The sequence below is a fragment of the Agrilus planipennis genome, unplaced genomic scaffold (genome assembly GCF_000699045.2).
Source record: "Agrilus planipennis isolate EAB-ADULT unplaced genomic scaffold, Apla_2.0 scaffold12, whole genome shotgun sequence".
Taxonomy (NCBI): Eukaryota; Metazoa; Arthropoda; class Insecta; order Coleoptera; family Buprestidae; genus Agrilus; species Agrilus planipennis.
This window is the reverse complement of record NW_020439003.1, coordinates 2066391-2084988: the sequence shown is the minus strand read 5'-3', so window position 1 is coordinate 2084988 and position 18598 is coordinate 2066391. Positions and strand designations below refer to the sequence as shown.

The 18598-nt window shown below is 33.1% G+C and overlaps 3 protein-coding genes across 6 annotated transcripts; all 3 read right to left on the bottom strand.

The window, feature by feature from the left end:
* Positions 1-909: 909 nt before the first annotated feature.
* Positions 910-3802, bottom strand: LOC108736683 (uncharacterized protein DDB_G0283697-like). 3 transcript variants are annotated; one of them, XM_018469206.2, is made up of 5 exons: positions 3761-3802; positions 3605-3705; positions 2014-3549; positions 1529-1723; positions 910-1447 (listed from the first exon to the last, which is right to left on the bottom strand). In XM_018469206.2, the coding sequence occupies exons 3-5, from the start codon at positions 3128-3130 to the stop codon at positions 1248-1250; spliced, it is 1512 nt and encodes a 503-aa protein (XP_018324708.1). In that variant the 5' UTR covers positions 3131-3549; positions 3605-3705; positions 3761-3802; the 3' UTR covers positions 910-1247. The 3 variants fall into 3 exon arrangements, with proteins under 3 accessions (XP_018324708.1, XP_018324707.1, XP_018324706.1); XM_018469205.2 differs by having other exon boundaries at positions 3609-3705; positions 3778-3802; XM_018469204.2 differs by having other exon boundaries at positions 3609-3705; positions 3761-3796.
* A 1219-nt stretch (positions 3803-5021) lies between these two features.
* LOC112903853 lies at positions 5022-7590 on the bottom strand. 2 transcript variants are annotated; one of them, XM_025975930.1, is made up of 7 exons: positions 6750-7590; positions 6647-6694; positions 6453-6527; positions 5682-5771; positions 5474-5557; positions 5340-5411; positions 5022-5290 (listed from the first exon to the last, which is right to left on the bottom strand). In XM_025975930.1, the coding sequence occupies exons 1-7, from the start codon at positions 7453-7455 to the stop codon at positions 5094-5096; spliced, it is 1272 nt and encodes a 423-aa protein (XP_025831715.1). In that variant the 5' UTR covers positions 7456-7590; the 3' UTR covers positions 5022-5093. The 2 variants fall into 2 exon arrangements, with proteins under 2 accessions (XP_025831715.1, XP_018324699.1); XM_018469197.1 differs by lacking the exons at positions 6453-6527; positions 6647-6694; positions 6750-7590 and adding an exon at positions 5920-6076.
* Positions 7591-10041: 2451 nt separating this feature from the next.
* On the bottom strand, positions 10042-16544 carry LOC108736680. The gene is made up of 10 exons (XM_025976008.1): positions 16150-16544; positions 15992-16078; positions 15486-15917; positions 15092-15303; positions 13927-15028; positions 13706-13858; positions 11800-12624; positions 10362-11207; positions 10259-10306; positions 10042-10139 (listed from the first exon to the last, which is right to left on the bottom strand). Exons 1-10 carry the CDS (start codon positions 16238-16240, stop codon positions 10042-10044), a joined length of 3894 nt encoding a protein of 1297 aa, XP_025831793.1. The 5' UTR covers positions 16241-16544.
* Positions 16545-18598: the final 2054 nt, after the last annotated feature.

Sequence of the window (18598 nt, the reverse complement as noted above, 5' to 3'; positions counted from 1 at the left end):
ACTTAACATTTGTTAAACTGCAATGGTACAACAACTTAAACGAAACCAGTCAAGAATTAAACATTTTTTATTAAATATGGAGTTTTATTAATTTGAGTTATTGAGAGATCCTTGGTGGATTTCAAATGATATATATATTATATTGTTAAACTTTACTTTTGTTTACCGTATGTAAATCGTCTTGCAATTTTTTATAAAATTTTATTTGAACGAAATTTTGTATTCCTCTTTCTTTTGTTATAGATTTAAAAGTACAAAATCGGCATCGGAAATTCCTGGATTGACTCAAGATGACATAGGTCAGCAACATAGCGAAAAAACAAAACTAAATATAGTCACAGAAGAGAGGACAAAGAGAACGCCGGAAGTCTACAAAAAGATCGACGATGCAAGTTTGCTGCACTTGTAACATATATGGTCAACTTTAGTAACTTAAAGCATTTACATATTTATTGGGAAGGTTCAAAGATAAAAATGCTTTTGGTTTCTCATTTAGTAGACCTGGTGTGTGATGAACGTTTTCAAATAAGACTGAAACTTTATGTAAGGGCTTGTTAAGGTTCAAGAATCTTTTATTTAATTTTGTTATGTGGAGTGACACTTTTTTTCTGTATGTTTTTGTAAGGTACTGATAATAAAAGTTTATATTTGATAATAATTTATTAGAAAACTTAAAATAATTTTGTTTGTTTCAATTGTAGGAATTCAGTTGCAACGGAAAACAATACTTTTGGTTTAATATCAGAACTTAAGCAAATATTTAATAATTTAATTTCTTAGTTTAGATATAATTATGTCGTAATTATTTCTTAAACATTATTTACCAAAACAATTGTTTTCCATTTTCCTGTTTTATTTTAAACGAAAGAACTTCTTTACTTTTTAGATTTATTATTTTGATTTTCTTAGATGTTTATGTAGGTGTAGTATTCGCCATCTACAGGCAGCATTTTACACCAACGCGTGGAAAATGGGAAAACGAGAACAACTTTCCTTTAGAAACAGCAAGCTTCAGTATTATCGAACATTTTGTTAAGTGCTCTGGAAATCGAATACATGGTAGGAATCTTCTTTGTTCTCATTATTATACGTAAAAAAAACCTTTAGCAAAAGCTGTAGATGAGTGTTTGGTTTTAAAGTCAAAGGTCGTTCATGTTTTCAATTGTTGATAAAAACAGCTAGTTCTAAAAATGTTTATTATTTATCTCAGAGATGTACTGCTAAGATTAGGTGTATAAAATTGTGTGTTATCCGCTAGGAATTGATTTACATATTTTCCCCATATTTGTTGTACATTTGTTCAAGTTAGAATCAAACCCCATTCCGCTAGGGCACGGAACTTCAAGTTTCAAAGTTTTCCCTGCCGATCTTGCCGAGTGACAGAGATAAAAACTATTACAGCTTTTAGAGGTGTTTGTAGAGTTTCCACCGGAACAAATATAAAAACCTATTAACAGCATTAAAATAAAGATGCTAGAATATCTAGGTATACCTATATAATAAAATAATTAAAAAAAATTAGACGTACTCGTTGGGTGTGCGTGTCCATTTCCAATTTTGTGTCCCTTATTATGATGACCAGGTGATGCAGTTGTAAAATTGTGGTCGTGAATTTTCGATATATAATCATCTTTTAAGTGTTTAAAAACTTGCTTTAAATTACGCACATTCGTACTAGAACTACAGGTGTCAGTTGTATGCTTGGCTGCAGTTGTGCAGCTACCTAAAATTTACATTTAATTTTGATTGTTCTCATGTACAGATTACACATAATTATATAAAGATAATAATAAACAATAGATAAAGATATTAAAGTCATATAGATTACAGGATAATAGAACAGAAGCTTAATAGGTGATTGTCGAACATAAATGTTTGATTAGACTTAAGTACCTAAGTGTGATACGTATGAAGTTGTTATTTAGGTAGCTACTTAATATAACAACAATTTAAGTTGTTGGCTAGATATTGAAAGGGTCGACAAAATCAGTTTCTTGAAAAAATAAGACTTACTTGTAGATGTAATGGTTTTCGCCGCAGTCCTTTGAGTAACAGTCGATGCAATTGTTGTGACGACGGTTGTTTTTGTTGTTAATAAGGTTGCTGTTGTTGTTTCGATATGTGTGGTCGAGGGGGTGGTTATTGGAGTAACTGAGGTGGTTGATGTAGTTGTGGTCGTTACTCCAGGAGACTTAGTTAATTCGCGGGAATCTAACCGAGATTTCTTTTTCCCAAGATGTATTAGTAATTTGTTTGGATTCTTGGATGCAGATCGTTGTTTAAAAATTATGTTGGGATACTCTTTTTGATTATAATCTGCACCGTAATTGGTTTCTGGTTCGGAGTTTTTACTTAAACGCATCCGATGTTCTAAAATTTTTTGCAGTGTCAGATCGTTGGCAGAGGAGTCTGTCGACATTTGTTGACTCTGTCTCAATTTAATTACTATTTCTGGACCGAGCGTTGATTGAATATCGTTTTCCTTATTTATTACCAAATTTTTTCTATTACATGTGTGTGCTGCACCATTTAGAGGAATTTCAATAACTAAATCTTCTTCCGATGGGTAATTGGAGTCTCTGGCTTTGTTCTTGCTTCCATAATTAACTTTGAAATTAACATCACCTCTTCTTTTTGGAAAACGTTCATAAAGACTTTCTTCAGGTTGGCTATCCTCATCGCTGTTGTCATCATTAGTCTTGGAGTTTGATGAAATTTTAAAATTTTCAACAGTAGTGCTATCATTTTCTGCATTTTGGTCTTCTCTGTCAGAAGTGTTATCGCTTTTAGAAGAGGTTGGTGAATTGCATTTATCCTGACATTCTCTTTTCCTTTGAACATATCCAAACAAATTCGGTTCTTCATTGGTAGATTGATCGTTTGTATGGTATTTTTTTAATGTTGGCGATTCAGTATTGTATTCTCCTGTAAAAAGTGTTGGCAAACTGTCCAAATATTCAGTTCTATCTCTGCTAATGTCTCGGATGTTTTCATCAAAGTTATTGTGAACTTCCTCATAGGTGGTTTCTAAATTTTCGTCAACATTTGGGCTTGGTTTGTACCCAGAATTACCATGCTTTTTGTGTTTAAGTTTGCTGGAAGACTTCAAGTCAGACTGAGATGGAATCATAAAGGACTGAGTAGTAACTTTTTTTGGTTTAGCGTTTCTAAGGATATTGTTTTTCTGAGATTTTTCATGGTGGTTCCACTTTTTAAAACCGTAGCGTTTTCTTTTGTTTCTAAAAGGTCTCAAGTATCTTTCTCTCTTTCTTCTATTGTATGAGTACAGATATGGTTTGTGGTTCCGAAATCGATAATGTAAAGGTAATTGTCTTCTACCTCGAACATAAATACATCTTTTCAATGTATTGTCGAAAAACTGACCTCCAAGGCATCTTAATCTTATTCGACTAAATGTTCCATCCGGATTCCTTGAGCATTTAAAGTAACCGTCAGCATGTCCTTCAGCAAAATAGCCTTCTCGATGACAAACGAAAGGTTTTCGAAAATTGAGTGAACTAAAGCGTCGACCTATAGTATTACGTTTCACTAAAAATAAATCATTTTGTACATGTATTTTTATATGTATAATTGGTGTAAATACCTACTTCGTAGCTTTTTGGGAAATTCAAGAAAACAACAACACCTCGACAAATACTCAAATATTATCCAGATAATTATCAATTGCAAGAAATGGTAACGTATCTGAAAATGAATAAATTTATTGTAATATATACTTTTCGTGTGCAATAATTAGTACTTGAGCTAGACACATACATACGTACACACTTATTAATAAAACTAATTATTTTGACAATAGAAAGTGTCAATATTAGTATATAAATCAATTGCAGGAACACATGTTACTTATCAAAGAGCGGTTCAGTATGAAAATTTATTATTTAATAATTGTCTTATCAAATTTGATTTTAAAATGAGAAATACTAGGAAGCATTTTTTACGAACTAAAAGTTCGATTCAAAAGTTTCATTTTCTTTTAGCTGTAAAATTTTTGGGTTGCCTTCTTTATTCGAAGTTTTTGCCGTATTATACTAACATTTAAACCAATGTTAAGCTGATATGCGCATGAGTTAAGCAGTCTATAGGAATGAAACCTACATCTGTATTTATAATGATAATTTTTATCAAATGAACTATTGTTGCTCAAAAAGAGATGGCTGTAGTGGCGCGGTGTATAATGTTTACAACAGCTTTGAGATTGGCCTTGAGTTTTACATTAGAGAAAGTCAACTTCTTTAAGCTCGGCGTGCGTACTGATAACATGTGCTCGTGTCGGTTTGATACATGTAGTGAACTCTTCGTGAATTGGTCTATTATTCCGATTTTGTGTTAATATTCAAATTAATGAAGACACAAGTGTTTTCGTGAGTGAGTGCTGTGATTTTCTCCATAATCATCGAGATTTAAGTCAACTTAAAGGTAAACTTATTTCTTTTGAAAACATTGATGACATTAATAGACGATGATTCGGAAAAATGTTAGAGGAAGCTTGAAAACAAGTTAAATATCTAACAACGACAGTTAATTTGTACATTTGATATTCAAAAACTTCTTGCAATGAGAAAAAAAGGTTGAAGATTATGAAAGGACCGTTAAAAGGCATTGCAAAAGTTGCATTACCAAATCTGTGTCCAAATAGTGTTTTTAATTGATCCTAGATCATGTTCGAATTTCATCAAGAGTAACAATAAAATATGCCATTCAATTCTGTGGTAAAGATTTCAAAAAGAATCTGATCGGTTGATCGCAGAGAGCAGGTACGGTAAAGAGCATATCTCTGCTAGGAGAAAGTTGTCTAACCCTGATCGTTTTTTTTTTAATTTTTTTTTTCATTCGGATGAAGTCACGGACGAAAGCTGTCGTTGCAATGAGATGAGCATTAATAATGTTATAATTTATTCAGTAACGGTAAAGATTTCAATTACACTCCTATCTTAAATATAACAATGTGACATTAACAACCCTTAAATATTTGGTACAATTTAATAAATTTAGTGGTATTTGCATTTTAGTGGAGAATTTATTAAAACAGGGACAGAATAAGCTACATTTTGAGCATATAATAATAATTCTTAATACTTTCTATCGGTATTTTTGATAACAAATATATCCTCTATAGTGCTGGGAAGATGAAGCCAAAGCGGTTTTACCTTGGTAGACTTAAGCACTTCGAATACGGTGTATTCATCAAACTTACTTATTCTTACAAAAGCGTAATCTATATCTGGGGTTCCCCTTTTACATTTATTGTCTCCGAAGTCGAAAAATCCTGCAAATAACACATAAAATAAAATCGTCTTTAAAACTGTTCTGCTAACCTCCAGTTGACTTTTCTTTAACTGCAGCAAAATAAGAAGCTGTTGGTTTTGACTTCATACACAAAATGTTATCTGAAATATTAATTACGAATTGTTTTGTTACTATGGATGTCTTAAAGGCTTGAGAGTATTACCTGACGCCCCTTTTCTTTTTGTAGTACGTGACTGCATATTAAGCATTTGAATATCGTCGCAGGGTTCATTTTCTTCGCAACTAGCTGTAATAGAAAAAAGTTTTGTAATCTATTATTAACTATAAAAATATACTTTTGTTAAACGTTTTATTTACTTCTGTTAGCTTTTGTTTCAGTATCTATATAATTAAAAATGTGCATCAAATACCTGAATCTCTAGTTGATTCATCATGGCAATCACACGGAGAAATCATAGCTGATGCGCACTTAAATTGTCTTTTTTTATGAAAACAATTGGCTACAAAAAAATTAAGTGTTTATTATATTTACCAATAATTTATAGTATGATTCAGATTACATTTCTAAGGGTTAAAGACTAAACTATATTTAGACAGAATTTAGAAAATGTGTTAACGCCAGTACAAGAAAGGTTAAGTTAAATTTACCTTTGTGTTAATTAATTTTTGTAACGTTGGTTTGAGAAAAATACATCATTTACTAATTACATGTAGTATTAACATCGAAAACGAACACAAATTTGGAAAATGATTGACAAACGATATAATGGACAGTTAATAATTGTCAAAGATGATCGACATTGACATAAAAATATAAAACCAAACTCAATTTTTCAGAATAGGTAATTTAAAGAAGCTCAAATGATAAATATCCTTAGAGGCATACAAGTCGATTTCATTCATATTTACTTTTATGGATATTTTCTGAAACAATGAGAAATAAACAGTTTAAATTAATTCTTTACAAATAATAGAAAACACAAATAGGTTAATCCCAAAGGAGATTCTCCACATCTACTCTTTTAAATTTGAATGTTTTTTGTTCCTACTTTGAAGCATAATTAAAATTTATACATTACAGTTAAAGAACAAATACCGAATGTAATTAAATTATCATGATAAGGTTTTTACAGTCACTTTAAGTATAGTAAGTATTCTCTAAATCTCCAAAAGATACTTACTTTTATCTGCATTTTCGGGAGCTTTATAGACTTCGGTTAAAGCACCTTGAAGGCAACTTGAACAAACTCTGAAATCTGATAATACATTTCCTTTTTATAGTCAAAAGCATATTAATTAGAAAGTAAATCTATCTGAGTTTGAGTGCAACTCTTAACTTATTTATAATGTATAAGAGAAATAAAACTAAACTCACCATGTTTTTTATTCGTCTTCTTTTTTGACGGAGATTTCTTAACAACTTCTGAAATAATTTAACAAAAGTTTATTTAATTCTAATCTAAACGTTATAACCCTACCAGCTAATGCCTTTATTTCTTCAGCACCTTTAATTATATCCTTATCTAAAATGTGTAATTGATTTGCAGGATCTCTATCTAGCTCTGCCTTATTTGACAAAACTTTACTTTCTTTGCTTTGTATACGTTTTCTAGATCTTTTGCAATATTCACTTGTCAATATCATGTTATCAATGCAAGGGCTATCTGTATTATTCGGATCGAATAATAAATCCTTTTGATAACTCCGTGATTTAGGAATATTCTTAAGAGAAATCAAACTATTGTCTTTCATGTTATCATGTGATCGGGGTTTTAGATTTTGAGGATGCATTTTCTTTGAATATTGCGAGCTGAAATCGGCATCAAATGTTTGTAAGATTTGTTTAAAATAATTACTGCTTTTCCCTTTTTGATGTCTGCCATTGTGTGATTCCTTTTGTATACCGATTGACTTGTGTCCATTACGTGACTCAGTACTGGAGCAATTTTTTGCATCTGTCTGAATATACTCTGATTGGGTTAATTTGTATCTCGAATCAAAGCTATTTCCGGGGATAAAAGAACATCTATTAACGTGTGTTTCAGTTTTGTTGTCCTTCTTGTTTTTTTCGTCTTGGTGTTTATTTACGTTTAAAGTGTAGCCTGATAGCATCTCTTGATTGTCATTTTGAAAAATATTGTCTTTTATTGGTTCAGCGTAATATTCGTCGTGGGTTGTTTTCATTTGTGGTTTTTGCAAACCATCCAATACAATTAAATCGCCCGCATTTGAATATTGTACTAATTTACTGACTTTATAATTATTTTCATTGCAGGGGTTTGCAGTAACTGACTTGGAGAGAAGATGTGCTTCATGGGATGATACTGTAAAATGTTTCTTGGTAAANATTCGAAAATCAACATTCAAGCTTTAACATTCAAATCAATTCACATTCAACAACAATTCAAGTATCACCAAGATTCAATATACAATAAAATAGTAAGTGTACATAGTGTATTATATTGTACAAAATAAACCAAACAAACCAAAAAAGTGATTTATTCATCAACAAAATCCGAAAGAATATATGGGGCAGTGAGCGAATACTGCAACCACCGAACACTTTAAAAACAAACAAATCGGTGCACATTTTCTCTAATGCAAGCAAAAATTCAGAAGTGTGTTAGCTAATAAAACATAAGGTACAAACATTACGATTTGTTAAACAGTTTGATCCTTTCCTGTCAAATACTTAATTAAGAGATAGACATATACCATCCCGGACTTTTTATAGACCTTTTTAAGGTGTACAATACTGTAGTACATTATTTTGATCTATCTCGTAGGGTTCAACCAGCGTTTGCAATATAAGCGCAAAAAAATGTGTTTATTTACGACATCACATTACAATTCTCTAAAATTATCAGTGTTTCTCTACTATATTACACATGTATTATACATATAAACCTTCCTCTTGAATTACTCTATCTATTAAAAAAACCGCATTAAAATCCGTTGCGTAGTTTTAAAGATCTAAGCACACATAGGGACAGACAGCGGGAGAAATGCGTTGCATGATTTCGTTACATAGAAACTCGCATGAAACGAACTTACCCTACCGTGCGTAAAGAAGTTTCACTTCAAAAAAAGAAGGCCCAGTCACCCCAAATGGTGATTCTCTTACTTTGAAGTTAACGCTGACGCTGATCGCGTTATCCAAAATCTCCTTCATTTAGTTTCTGCATCAGGATTTTTTTCGCTTTCCTAAACGTCCTTGTATTCTGCTCTACCCTATACCTACAAGGACGAAATAACGATAGCAAATATGAAGCGGTGCAAACTCAGACTCCCCAAATTCGCTAGAAGAAATGTAGATACAAATAAACTTTTAATCTCTTATTCACAGCACAAAATGTCAGAAACTAACAGACGTTTTTCTTTTGTAAGTCGTAAACGCCACTATCTAAATTGAAAAAGAACTTTCCTAATGAATATTCCATCAGTTTACTACATTTAAAATTTCAAAGGTGAGAGCAGAAATAGTCGAAACAAACTTTTGCTTGCGTATCTATGTAGTTGCTGATTACAATTAGTTGCATTACAGCTGCAGAGCATTTGAATGTAAACGTTTAATGAAAACTGAGGTGGAAAACCTTTCTAGTTCATTAAAACCTGATGCTGAATGAGATAATTGTGTTATAACTTCCTCTCTGCTCGTGAATTTAAGCGAGTTATACTGCGCCTTCAGGGATTTAATTTCGAACGGAATGGCATATATCCTGCTGGAATTTAAAAATCAAAAGTTGAAATACATGACCGATATTTATGTCGTCGGTGACTATCCGTCCAGTTACTTTGCACATGAGAGTGTTTACGTATTTTTTCGTTTTCATTGCCTGAAAATAAACAATTAATTGCCGTTAAGGTCTTTTGCCTTGGTCCATATACTTGAGACTATTTTTACGTGTTCAAGGAATCAAGTATATCTGAAAGTGAAACTAAAAGTTACCTTCTTGATATCCCTTCTATGGGTGGCATAAGTACTGTTCTTTAAAGCTATTAAATATATTAAGTTCTCCTTAAATGTTTTTCTAAACTATTAAAATGAAACTAACAATTCCTCGTTATTTTTAGGTATTTAGAAACGTAATTCATGCATAATTTATTACCCACCGTTAGTATTTTAATAATACCATCGGCAGAAAATATGATTATATGTACCTACAGGCCTGACGCTGGAAACTGGCGGAAATTTTAAAATGGCACGGATGCGCGGTGGCAAAAGTAGGCAGTTTTAGGTATAAAGATTGCAGCCTTCATTCTTCAGTATTCCTATCAGGGGCGTAGATTAAATATTTAAAAATAGGGATCAGTGAATAAGTAATAGACAGACAAACAGAAGAACAAATTGTTGATGTTGGTGACAGTGATAGAGATTCCCATGATGAGAGTGAATGTGAAAACTAACTATAAAACAAAAGCAATAGGTTAATGTTTTCTTTTTGATAAGTCATGTTTTTACATTATTTTCTAGTACGCTACTGTCCTATCTGTATTAATACTATAATTTACGCCTACTGAAAGCTTATTTGTGTATCGGTTCCAAGTGACTTACCCAAATAGGTCATAAATGGGCAAGTACCTGCGCGACCGNAATAGGTTAATCCCAAAGGAGATTCTCCACATCTACTCTTTTAAATTTGAATGTTTTTTGTTCCTACTTTGAAGCATAATTAAAATTTATACATTACAGTTAAAGAACAAATACCGAATGTAATTAAATTATCATGATAAGGTTTTTACAGTCACTTTAAGTATAGTAAGTATTCTCTAAATCTCCAAAAGATACTTACTTTTATCTGCATTTTCGGGAGCTTTATAGACTTCGGTTAAAGCACCTTGAAGGCAACTTGAACAAACTCTGAAATCTGATAATACATTTCCTTTTTATAGTCAAAAGCATATTAATTAGAAAGTAAATCTATCTGAGTTTGAGTGCAACTCTTAACTTATTTATAATGTATAAGAGAAATAAAACTAAACTCACCATGTTTTTTATTCGTCTTCTTTTTTGACGGAGATTTCTTAACAACTTCTGAAATAATTTAACAAAAGTTTATTTAATTCTAATCTAAACGTTATAACCCTACCAGCTAATGCCTTTATTTCTTCAGCACCTTTAATTATATCCTTATCTAAAATGTGTAATTGATTTGCAGGATCTCTATCTAGCTCTGCCTTATTTGACAAAACTTTACTTTCTTTGCTTTGTATACGTTTTCTAGATCTTTTGCAATATTCACTTGTCAATATCATGTTATCAATGCAAGGGCTATCTGTATTATTCGGATCGAATAATAAATCCTTTTGATAACTCCGTGATTTAGGAATATTCTTAAGAGAAATCAAACTATTGTCTTTCATGTTATCATGTGATCGGGGTTTTAGATTTTGAGGATGCATTTTCTTTGAATATTGCGAGCTGAAATCGGCATCAAATGTTTGTAAGATTTGTTTAAAATAATTACTGCTTTTCCCTTTTTGATGTCTGCCATTGTGTGATTCCTTTTGTATACCGATTGACTTGTGTCCATTACGTGACTCAGTACTGGAGCAATTTTTTGCATCTGTCTGAATATACTCTGATTGGGTTAATTTGTATCTCGAATCAAAGCTATTTCCGGGGATAAAAGAACATCTATTAACGTGTGTTTCAGTTTTGTTGTCCTTCTTGTTTTTTTCGTCTTGGTGTTTATTTACGTTTAAAGTGTAGCCTGATAGCATCTCTTGATTGTCATTTTGAAAAATATTGTCTTTTATTGGTTCAGCGTAATATTCGTCGTGGGTTGTTTTCATTTGTGGTTTTTGCAAACCATCCAATACAATTAAATCGCCCGCATTTGAATATTGTACTAATTTACTGACTTTATAATTATTTTCATTGCAGGGGTTTGCAGTAACTGACTTGGAGAGAAGATGTGCTTCATGGGATGATACTGTAAAATGTTTCTTGGTAAATAATCATTAATTTATACATATTTATTGTAAATATACAGCTAGATTAGTAAGCTTCCAGAGTTATACCTCTCAAAGCAAACTATTAGAGTATTAAATTAATTCGAAGTGGTCTGTATTCTGTCGAAACTGCCAGACGCGGATCGCGATTTCGATCTTTTTGGATCTCATCAGCGCGGCGCAGGCAGCTACCACAGAACATAGACCAACTTTTACCTGCTGTCTTAACAGTGCGTTTTACAAAATACTACAAATGGCGCAGTAAACGCCATCTGTAGCACGATGCTACATTCTAGGATTACGTATGCTCCAACAAGGTCCACTTGTGTGGATATCGACTTGCTGAAAACGAATCCCGGCGTAGCTAACCTCAACGTGATTGGCACGTTGCCATAATCGAATAAAATAATTCGAAGTGGTCTGTATTCTGTCGAAGCTGCCTGCGACGCGCTGATGAGATCCAAAAAGATCGAAATCGCGATCCGCGTTTGGACGAAGTCATTCTAGAAGCTTTCTGATCATATCGTTTTTCTGTAAATCTTTGTAGGAATGAAAATATAATTTTTATGTTACCGTTTAGTTCCTCATTCATGTACTTCGCATCTTCGAATTCTTGTATATTCATTTCACGTTCAGAACCATTTTCAATGTTATTTTCACATTGACATCCTTTGCTATTGTGTTTCAAATTACGCCTACAGGTGCAACCTGAACCGTCAAAATTTTCTGAAGTAACTACAGATGAGTTATTTTTCGTGTGGGATGAACACTGGGAGAATAATTTATGCTCAATTTTCTCATGTGAACAGAAACTGGGCTGGGGATCCAGATAAGAATTGCGTTCAGAAAGTTTTGTGGTGCGTGATCTTTCCGTCACTTCTTGCATCTCTTCACGTGATTTAGAATATATTTTGTTACTTTCTAAACATGGACTGTGAGAATAGTTTTCCGAAACTAGATGTTTGGTTTGAGATGGAATATTGTTCATATCAACTTGAAGGTTTCGGTTTGATTTTTCTGGTGTTTGATTACAATTTTTCATTGGACACTGAGACTTGGAATCTCTGGTTGTGTGTTGAGATTCTGACATTTGGATACTTTTTGAGTGACGTTTCTTATGTTGAACTAAGCCTATTCCTCTGTTTCCTGAATCGCTTGTATTTTTGGGCAGATATTCGGAATTAACTGTTTCTTTGGAACTGGTTAAATTGGAGTCAAATGGTAGTTTTGACTGATTACAAGAAGAGATTTGGTTCAGTTTTGTTACTGAACTATGGAGATCTGCTAATCTTTTAACTTGATGTACTGTAGACATTTCTTCCTTCGAAGTGGGAGTAAGTTCTAATTCTAGCTGGTAGTTTGATTTACATTCGTTGATATGAAGCCTATCTTGATATTCTAGTTCAGTATAAACGTCTAATTAAGAAAGCTATTGATTTAAGTCCAAATTCATGTTTAATAAATATGTTAGCTTATTGGATAGAAGAGTGATACCTAGTTTGTATAAAGAGCAACAGGCAGTTATAGAGCTGGCGCTGCAACGTTGAGAAGTAAATATTAGGAAGGGAGTCAGACAGGGATGCACACTGTCACCGCTAATTTTTAAACTATACATCGAAGGCGCGATCAACATAATTAAAGATAGTACAATTGTAGAGATAGGTATACAGGCAAAAGATTAGTATGCTTAGATTTGCAGATGATATAGCAGTATTAGCATCTAGCAAGGAGGAGATATCGATAGATTTAAATAAAATGGAAGAGGTACTGACAAAACCGTACTGTATGAAAACAAATAAAAGTGACACAAAAATACTAGTATGCAAAGGAAGAAAAAGTAGGGAAAGAGCGAATATAAAGATAGGAGACGAAAAATTAGAAGAAGTGGCTGATTTTAGGTATCTGGGGAAGTCAGATAAGTCAAGATAATAAAGAGGATAGCGCAGGGTCAAGTCGCCTTCAATAAAAACAAGTCACTTCTATGCGCGCGAACGGTTAATTTAGAAATTCGAAAAACATTATTAAAGGTGTTTGTTTGGAGCACTTCGATGTACAGGTGCGAAACATGGACAAGTGGGCGCGGCGGAAAAGAAAGAAGCGTTTGAAATGTGGTATTACAGGCGAATGATGAGGATACTCTATGGAAGTCAATAAGATATAGACGAGATAGATTGGTAGGACACCTTCTCAGGTATGAATGTCAGAGACATATTAGAGACAGACACAGGAGTTAGGAGGGGTAGAGGTAGACCTAGATTAGTTACTGTTCGCAAATAGTTAAGGATGTGGGGTAATTGTTCTTGTTTTAGGGAAATGCGATGATTAGCTCAGGGTGGGAAAGGGTGGAGGTGCGTGTCCAATCAGTCTTAGGACTAACGACCTTATGATGATGATGATGATTGGAAAGAACATACATACACTCCGATGAAATGTAACTGCAAATAAAATTTACATGGTGTTGACTTATAAGTACAAATACCTTCAGGAATTGAGGGCACGTCCACTTGTTTTTGATTTAGTTTGTTATTTTCGCACACTTCATCATGATTTACACACATTTTTGCTGTTAAATGAATTTTACTTGGAAAATTTCCTTTTGGAAATGATATATGAAAACTGTTATTTTTTTGAACTAGAAATAAAGTATTTTTCTTTTTAATCTGCATAATTGTTGCAATTAAATTTTAATAAAGTTATCACCTCCTGAAGATGATTGACATGCTTCCTCAAAAACTGTGTGAATTCCTATTACAATTTCCTCGGCAGACTTTGATTCGTCAATTTTACAATTAATATCTGACGAGCGTAATTTCTCAACTATTTCAAGACATCTACACGTATTCATACTGTTTTGTCGGTTACCTTCATCATCGCTCGTTGTGGAATCTTTCTCAGTAAAAGTAATTATTTGTCCCTCTTCGTGTTCAAAAGAATCAATTGTAAGTTTCTCTATCGGCTTTTTGGAATATGCTGCTTCATTTTTATATTTCGCAGATCTAAAAACTGCTACAGAAGATTCGTCGTTATTTGTGTCTCCGTTATATGGTTCATACAGAAAAGATGCAAATTGCAATGGTTTCCTTTTAGTATTTTCCACAATTGTGGATGGAACAATTGCTTTCTTAGGACGGCCAGGTTTTGTTTTAGGGATGCTGGTTCGACCAATCTGCTTATTTTCAGTTTGTTCATAATCCAATTCGGGAATAGGATTACACTGCTGGGTGCCTTTATAATCACTGGACGTCTGATAAATATTTTCGGTAATATCTCCGCACTCAGGTTTATAAAACATCTGAACCTGAGTGTCAATATCACCAATTAAATACTGATATGGGGGTCTAATGGAGTCCAATATTATACTTTCGTCTTCTTCATATTTAGCGTCAGTCTGCACCCCTTGTACAGAAATTGGCACGTCAATGGTTTGCGCAGACGATTGAGGTTTATGTATTTTAGTAACAACGATTGAACCTTCTGCTTCTTTTGAATTAATCACTTGGCAGCCATTATCAAGTAATAATTTTTCCCTAGGCGAATGAGTGTTTAGGTTACTGTCGTTATTACTATGGACAATAACTGCTTTATCTGAAAATGTATTTCCTTTAACACATTGATCATAGCTACAACTGCAGTACTCTTCGTTTCCGGTAATACGTTGAGGTTGATAATGTTTAGGATATTCATTACAATACCAACATTGTTCATTTCGTTTTACATTCAATTGTAACATTGAGTTGTTTCTTCGAGGAGAATCTCCTGATTGTAATGACTTACTGTTATTGTTGTTGTCTGTCATGGTGTCCTAAAATACGTTAAGAAATTTAGTCTAAGGTGTTGTATAAGTCGTTAACTTGTATATAGGTACTATTAAAATTGGTTTCATTAAATAATCATCCTCTGTCTTGGTGTAATAATCACTGGAGGCGGTTAAGCCATCCTCATCAGTACCATTAGTAGTTGAGCTGGAACAGCGTTTTCGACACATATCAATAAACGTTTGCAATCCTGCCATTATAGTTTCATCTGGGGTGGGACCCAGGAAATGTCGATAAACATCACTCGCTCCATGACTGCTACCTATTAATCCATCAAGCTTTTGTAACTCAGAATATAAAATATATAATATAAATTGTTCAGATTTTGATGACCTTTAGTGTATTTCAAAGTAGTTTATCCATTTAAATAAAATGGCACCAATATAATGGTAAATATCTCATTCTCACTTAAACTTTATACAATTATTGTGAAATATTTCGAACCTGAAATGATAGACTCCTTTTGTGAAGTGCTCTGATAGCTGACGAAATCATTAACCGTTGATGTTTTCCTTGTAGATGCCATCATCCGATTTTTATTCTTAAGTGAATTACCCTGAACCCTTTTTTGTAACGGCAACATTTGTCTTATCTCTTCGCTATTTAACTCGTGTATATCACCATGGTCTGGCCGTTCTAACATAGTTGAGACTCCTTCTGTTTGTCTTCTATTTCTAGCCATTGATTGTTTCGAAATTTCTTTAGATGTTGAACAAGGCGGCCGAGCCTCTAGTACTGTTTTCTGTACTGAATCCCATGAAGTATGAAATGCTTTCCTAGATGGTTTATTAAAACTGGGACAAGATATTGATCGTTTTAATTGACAAGGTATAGCAGACTGACGAGTACAGAGGCTGATTGCTAAACTTGAACTACCTGTGCCGATATTATAAATAATTAATAGGTAATGTACTTTAAATAAAATATTTGAGATGGTTGCATAAACAAACCTTTACTTGATGCAACGTTCAAAGCAAATTTGGATTTGGTTGGTAAAATTATTTTATCCACTTTACGATTTCTAAACGGCTTCACCTCTACAAGAGCAATAGATATTGTAGTGGCAGATGAAACATTGGAAACCTTTAGAAAAATTATTTTCACTCACTTTGTGGAATTCTTATTAGATTGCTCTGCGAACACTCTTTTAATTTCGATTGTAAAGCGATCTCCTTACTTTTAGTAGGAGTTTCGTACATTTCAGCATTTTCTGTAATCGGTGGTAATTTTATTTCTAACCGAAATGTCCATATGTCGCCATTCGTCTTATTACTACATACAAAAAATTTGGCTAGAGAAATATAATTTGAGAAAGCGCTTATAGAGTATCTGTCATTAACTTCAAAATATTAATATAATGATAGTCCAGAACATGTCAAAATTTAATGACAAATTCTTGCTACTTTTTGGAAAAAAAACTTCTCAAATATTTCTATGCCAGCAACAACAAGTTCTTGGTCAGTAGTATTTCAAAATGTTTAACAAGGGTCATACGAAAGGAATCTGCCTGTCAAACTGACCAATGCCTTGACGTGTGACCTTCGTAAGGCCCTTATCATACATTTTGAAATACTACAGTTTGCAGAACGTATCAGTAGATGGTGATATACTACTACTACCTTGATACTGTAACAACTCCCTTTTGTGGAGCAGCTTCGGTGTCGGTGAACCAGCGGGCGGCATAGCCTACAGGTTTCGATTATTTGATGATTTAGAACACGTAAGGAGATCGGTTCGATTTCGGGTCCCACTATCCCAATCCACAACCGGGCAAACTCGGCTCTTTTGACTCTTTTGACTCTCGACGTATAGCCAAGGAGCTCCTCATTGCTCCTGCGAGTGAGAGTGAAATGATTCTTTCCTTTTCTTATCTCTTCCATTTCGTAGGTGAGCCCCCTCTTCCATAGCCGAAACCAATATTATTGCGAACGTAGGTATTATTTAAGTTGCTAGAGAGGCTTCGCTCGTCTACGGGATGAAGGGGCTTGATATGGGAGTGGAAGGAAGAAGAAAAAGAGAAAGCAATATGGGTCATTACTACTCTCTCGTTCTGAAATAAGGGTATGGAGTGACCCAAACAAACTTCGGGTAGCGGCTCCTACGAAATTAAAGTTTGTCCGGCTCTGCCCTAATCCAAGTTTTTCTGTGGTTTCTTTGAAAAATTTTTCGGTGATTTGAGACTCAAATCCCAACTCAGATCTGCTACTTTCAATAAATTGTTGACCAATATCATAATGTCCTTTGTGAATTTCGTTTACGTGTATCATATAAGTAAACGGTATCATATATTCAGTTTGAAGATGCACCTAGGTATCTTCTCGTAGACATTTTTAAATAGTACAAGTAGTAGTAGAAACCAGTACTGCCTGTATATTAATATGAAAATCAAAACATCCCAAGTATTTACAATTAAAACAGAGGGAAATTTAGCTGTACACCTTTTCTTTAACGCCCTCTTACAATATTTTCCTGAATATGGAGACCAATGAAAATTCTTCACTTTTCTTTTTATCGTGGAACAAAATAGGTCCCTGCTACTGGTGGTTTGTTTCATTACAACCCTCCTTTCCAGAGGGCATCAAGAGGCATTTGCTCGACTAAATCGATACTTGGAAACGTATTGAAAATGTTAGATGATCTGATTCCTATAATCGTATGTTTTAAATTTTTGAGTTACGTCTACAGTAACGATATTTTTTTTTTTTAAATAAATAATTTTAGGACCACCAAACCATAATTATAAGGAAAATAATCTAGTGAATCAAAAATTTGTAATCTGTGGACAACACTTTTGTAATTCTGTTCTGTTCTTAAATCCCTTCTGAGATTTTCTGTCTTAAAATTGTTCTACTGTGCTCCTGTAAATAAAAATCTTTTTATTGCTTATCTTTCTCAACATGTTTAGATGTTTTAAATTTTCCTTATATAGTATTTTATNTAAAACAACCTTATTGAATACTTTAAAGTATTTCAATCAGCCTGCTTTCCGGTTCCTTAATCTAGGATTCCAGGAGATTAATGGTCTTGTTTTTGCTCTCAAAACATATAGGAAACAGGCCATCAAAATTTGGAACCCGCTTGGTGCTTATGTCTATAAATCCTCTATTTTCTAACTTTTTTTAGATATCAATATATTAATTAACTTTCGGTTATGTCAATCAATAGACAACTAAACCACAAATCAAATTTTTATCTGAACTTATACAAATATCTACAAGTAACTTATCACAAATGAAATTAATGCCTGCTGTATATAAATCAGGATGCCGTCTTGGCATTTAGCAAATATTATTATCGTTATAATTTTTAATTAAAATTACGGATAAATTTAGAAAACATTTTAGGGATCATTTTTGTGTAAAAATTCGTTACTATATAAATGTGGATTAATTGTAGTCCTAAATGATTGAAGTAAATTTTCAATTGAGTTTTAAAGTATTAATTTTAAGTACATAGGTATACTAAAAATTACATACTCTGTCCTCTTAATTAATTTAAAAACATAAAAAAAGTAACTATTACAGATTTTATTAGTTACACATAAATATTTTGATTTT

Coding starts and splice junctions, on each gene's coding strand:
- LOC112903853 (XM_025975930.1), bottom strand. CDS start 7,455: ATGAAAACAACCCACGACGAATATTACGCTGAACCAATAAAAGACAAT. Junction 6,695..6,749: donor AGAAATAAAGGCATTAGCTG/GTAGGGTTATAA, acceptor AAATTATTTCAG/AAGTTGTTAAGAAATCTCCG. Junction 5,291..5,339: donor TAAAGAAAAGTCAACTGGAG/GTTAGCAGAACA, acceptor TGTTATTTGCAG/GATTTTTCGACTTCGGAGAC.
- LOC108736680 (XM_025976008.1), bottom strand. CDS start 16,240: ATGTACGAAACTCCTACTAAAAGTAAGGAGATCGCTTTACAATCGAAA. Junction 13,859..13,926: donor ATGTCAATCATCTTCAGGAG/GTGATAACTTTA, acceptor CTTTATTTCTAG/TTCAAAAAAATAACAGTTTT. Junction 10,140..10,258: donor GAAGACGAATAAAAAACATG/GTGAGTTTAGTT, acceptor ATGTATTATCAG/ATTTCAGAGTTTGTTCAAGT.
- LOC108736683 (XM_018469204.2), bottom strand. Junction 3,550..3,608: donor ATTTCCCAAAAAGCTACGAA/GTAGGTATTTAC, acceptor ATTTATTTTTAG/TGAAACGTAATACTATAGGT. Junction 1,724..2,013: donor GAAAACCATTACATCTACAA/GTAAGTCTTATT, acceptor TGTAAATTTTAG/GTAGCTGCACAACTGCAGCC.